Source organism: Cottoperca gobio, unplaced genomic scaffold, assembly GCF_900634415.1.
Source record: "Cottoperca gobio unplaced genomic scaffold, fCotGob3.1 fCotGob3_317arrow_ctg1, whole genome shotgun sequence".
NCBI classification, from domain to species: domain Eukaryota; kingdom Metazoa; phylum Chordata; class Actinopteri; order Perciformes; family Bovichtidae; genus Cottoperca; species Cottoperca gobio.
The window spans coordinates 170001-174424 of record NW_021166925.1 but is presented as its reverse complement, the minus strand read 5'-3'; the positions used below and the strand labels follow the sequence as shown (position 1 = coordinate 174424).

Here is a 4424-nt window from a genome sequence, read left to right as displayed (position 1 = left end):
TCCTAAAGAGGTTAACGTAGATGCCACTATAGTGCTGAAGAACATTTCTTCATTGAAAGAAGAGCAAAGAACGACAATGAAGGCTTTTCTGGGTGGAAAAGATGTTTTCGCTCTCTTCCAGACTGGCTTGTACTTCCTGCCGAATACATGTGATGTTTGTGTATGACTTACTCATTGTATGACCTAAAGGAATCAAAGAATATTAATACAAATACCATGTCAGTATTTTATGTTCCCATATGAATATTTTGACAGACCTTCATATAAAATATTATCAAAATGATAAACATGTTGCACAAACATAGTGAACCCTCCTTGTTGAAAGCAAGATATGACAACTGTTGTTGTTTTTCATCGTCTATTTTACTCTTTACATCAACTGTACAGCAGCTACATCTGATACACTCAACGAATGCATAAACAGGACAAATATATACAGACTCCTTAAAGCGGAGAAAGTGCTATCTCCTTCCACAAATCCATCCGTACGTAAGATTTCACAGCGGGTCTATTAGGCTTCAAGACCAAGACAGAAACACTCCTAAAATTAAAACAATAATAATAATAACTTTACTCTATATATGCTGCTCGAAACAATGAAAGATGTCTATGTTCTAGCAGTGAAACAAAGTTGTATGGACAGTCCTTTACATTACAGGTTAGTGTCTCTATCTATTCATAATTACAGCACATCTTGTAAAAGTACAACAGAAATGATACATCTGCATTTTAAATACAGCTTATTCATAATGCTACTTCATTTGATACACACATAATAGCACTGGTAAAGATATATATCACATTCATGTTCAAAAAACAGAACAGTTTGAATGTGTTTTGACCTGGTTGTGGGATTTATGGTTCAAAGTCAAGTGCAAGTTCCATCAGTAAAAGTGTTTTAGTGGTGGAGATCAATGCAAAACATCTCGACTAAGATAACTGGAGTCCAGTCGCCACAACATTTGCATGGAGCTGTGAGGCATTCAGTGCCCTGCTCTCAGGAAGTTCAGAAAGGCAAGCCCGGGTGATGAGATGTAAATGGAAACAACTGAAGGGTTGAGGCAAAAAAGAACACAGAATTGGTTTGAAAGTCTGTAGATCATGTTCTGTGCAGTCTTTGCACGTGAGGAAGAATTCTTCCAGCTGCAAGTTTGTGAGTTTTCAAAAAGGTAAAAGGTCTGTGAATGTAAGTGAAGTGAAATACTCATGACTTGCTGATTCAGCACAGCGAACATACATAGCCCTTGGCTATATCCGAACTGATACACGGTCAAGTGAAAGCTACAAAAAGGTGCAAAAGACAAAAGCTGAGTGGATTTTATCATCTGTTCACAGCTTTGTGTAAATGTGACAAGAAACTGGAGCTAAAATGTCTTCATGGAAAGTCTTTGTCTCCATTTATCTACAGTAGATATGTTGAAGGTCACTTACTGTGTGCAGGTCAAACCACTGTGTGTGTGTTTTAGCTCGGAATAGAAACTTGTAACTGAAGTGTGCTTGCAGTCCATTCAGCGGGCACTTCAGCAGGGCAGACCTTCTGTTTGAAACTAAGCAAGAAAAAGACTACACAGACTTACTTTTATAACTTAAAGATGCATGTGAAGTATAGTAAAAGCTGGGAAACTATGGAAACTATTAGGTGGTTAAAAATGTACTTTAGCTTCCACAGAAAGTGTTTTTGTTAGGTTTGGACCAAACCACTGAAGACATGATGACGTGTTCCAAACCAGCGATGTGAACCCCTTCTTTATGTCCATGTAAGCAAAAGGGGGCCTGAAGTGCACCATCATGCCAGGCGAGGTGCTTGTTGCCTCCGTTCTTGGGCTTGGAGAGTTTTTCCAGAAGCAGGTTGAAGGTTAAATTGCCTCTTGGGTGAGTTTTTTGGAAAGTCTGTCAGACTATATTTGAATCTAGTTGTAATTGAAATGCACATGCAGCCCGTTCACCGGGTGCACTATTGGCACTGTCTGCATCTTGGGAAAGTTCTCTGTGGCCAGAGTCCATTTGCAAGTCCCGATCAGCTCTACAGCCAGAGTCTTTAGGATGATCTTTGCCAGTTCTTTCCCTACGCAGCTCCGCACGCCACCGCCAAACGGCACATAGTTGAACCGGGCCGACCGACTCTCCTCCCGGTCTGGGCCGAACCGGTCCGGGTCAAACAGCTCCGGGCTCTGGAAGACTGCTGCAGTCTCATGGGTGTCCCGGATACTGTACATTACGCTCCAGCCTTTGGGGATCTGGTAACCCTGTGAAATGAAGACAGAAATCAAAACATAAATAAGGACAAAAGAAGTTGAAGTATTTACAACCAATGAGCTGCAACAAATCTTTACTCTTCGGAAACTCTTCAGGTTTCTAAAACTCTTTCTAAATGTGACACTTGAAAAACCTTCTCTCTCATTCAGTTTTCAACTTGTGTATTCATTCATTCCATTAATCCAGACCTCTTTATAACCTAATCCCAATTATTTCTGAGCTGGGATTCTCTTGTCTAAACTTTAGCACCATGCACTTGAATGAGCAAGCATAATGACATTTTCAATACTGCAATTACTTCTCAGCTATAGGGGTCTATACCCTGAGAAAGAGGTGGTGTCATGTGTACAATAGTATGCTGGGAATTTGTTTCGAACTTCAATTGTCCTGTCGCAATAAACGCAGCAAATTGGGGGCACAGTGAGGGCAGGGAAGGGGTATTTAAAGCCAACGCATGAGGCCATGACGGGGCAGTTTGTCAACGTTTTTGGCCGTTACAGTGCAGCAAGGCGGGCTACATGACCTTTTTCAGCTTGTGCGCCCAGTGAGCATCTTTCATAGGAATGTAAGGGCCGCCATCTTTGAAGGCAATATCCAATTATTCTTCATACATCCAAGAGCAACACCAGTACAGGCCAAGAGCTACTAAAGTATAAACGGTACAGGAAATGTTGGCTGGCTGAATGTACATATCGTCATGTCTCCACCCCTATTGACTGGACTTCCATAAGCTTTTCATGAGATTCACATCATCAACATTTACTTCAGTTGGTGCATAACTTCATTTCCCACAATGACCTTTGACAAGTCCTCTGTTTTTTAATTCTAGGAAAAAGAAAACCCAACCAAACCAAAGGCTAACATACGAATGGTATATTCCGGCAAGAGAGTTGAACTTACATCTAATTCAAACGTCTGCAGGGCTGTCCGGTAACCACCGGAGACTGGAGGCAGGAAGCGGAGCACCTCTTTGACAACACAGTCGACATAGCGGAGCTGGCTCAGCTTGTCCAGGGTCAGATACGGCACATGAGACTGGGACGGTGGAAAACCATCTCTGTGATTCTGACAGCCTCCGTTCAGCAGACAGGTTGTCTCTGTGTCTGCAGCATCTTCCTCTTTCTCCGTGGTGACACCAGGTGGGATGTGGGACTCGTAGCCGAGGCCCTCGGCCTCCAGCTCGACTCTGGCCCTCTCCACCACCGCTGGATGGCGAAGAAGCTGCAGAATTAGAGAAGTAGAGGCGCTGGCTGTGGTGGAGTGAGCAGCGAAGATCAACTCTACTGCGGTTTCCTGCCAGGAGGGAGAGGGATAGATCAATGTACTGGTTTAGATTCACACTCAAAATGAAGTGGGCCTTGACAGCTGTGACAAACTGGGCATACGAATTTCATTCTGCAACACATACGGGAAAATGTTTGATTCCATTGAAGAACTGAGTCAAAGAGCCATTATGTCTCCACGCTAAACCCTCAAATAAACCTAATTTCTCTGAGTATACACCCGAGCTTCATAATCACCAGACTTGTTGGGAGCAAAAATTAACATTGGGCATTAAATATTGTAGTTTTATTTCTGTCCTCTCTTGCCTAGTTTCACGACATCTTCAATGTGCTCTGTGATGCTTTGCACACCATGGGTGTTGACGGTCCTGGTTCTGCCCCATCACTTGGCACGTCACACGGGTCATGAATGTATGTCCATCATAACTTTCAGAATCCCAGACATTAAGTTCTGAGTCATATTGGTACCTTGAGCTCCTGGATGCTGAGCTGATGGCCATGTTCCTTGGAGCTGGACAGTATGTAGTCGAAGGCGTCGTGATATTCCTCCTCTGCCTGCTGCCGCTCCGTCTTTTCCTCAATGATTTTCTCCATGTTGGCGTGCAAGATTTCTCTAGCTTTCATCCCCTAGACAGAGAACAACACCAAAATATCAATATTAGATTATCATTATTTAGAGGAAACAGTTAATTTGCAAAAGGCATTACCCAATTTATATCACTTCCTTTCAACTTTGGTTTTCTAAAAGAAAAGGCAACTTTTTTCCTCCATTCATGAATTCTTATCCCAAATAATTCACAATTTAAATCATTACAGGCCGTTTCTTTCATTTGCAGTAACCTTTACAGTGTCTACAGATGAATCAACTTGAGTTTCAGCAGGTTT

The 4424-nt window shown here is 42.4% G+C and overlaps 1 protein-coding gene across 1 annotated transcript in view; it reads right to left on the bottom strand.

The window, feature by feature from the left end:
• Nucleotides 1–374: 374 nt before the first annotated feature.
• The window catches only part of cyp26c1 (cytochrome P450, family 26, subfamily C, polypeptide 1), a 7816-nt gene continuing 3766 nt past the window's right edge, over nucleotides 375–4424 (bottom strand). The window contains exons 5-7 of the mRNA XM_029427408.1: nucleotides 4008–4166; nucleotides 3157–3549; nucleotides 375–2246 (exon numbers count right to left, since the gene is read on the bottom strand). Coding sequence (XP_029283268.1) covers nucleotides 1911–2246; nucleotides 3157–3549; nucleotides 4008–4166 — 888 coding nt within the window. The 3' untranslated portion in view covers nucleotides 375–1910. The remainder of the gene's footprint in view (nucleotides 2247–3156; nucleotides 3550–4007; nucleotides 4167–4424) is intronic.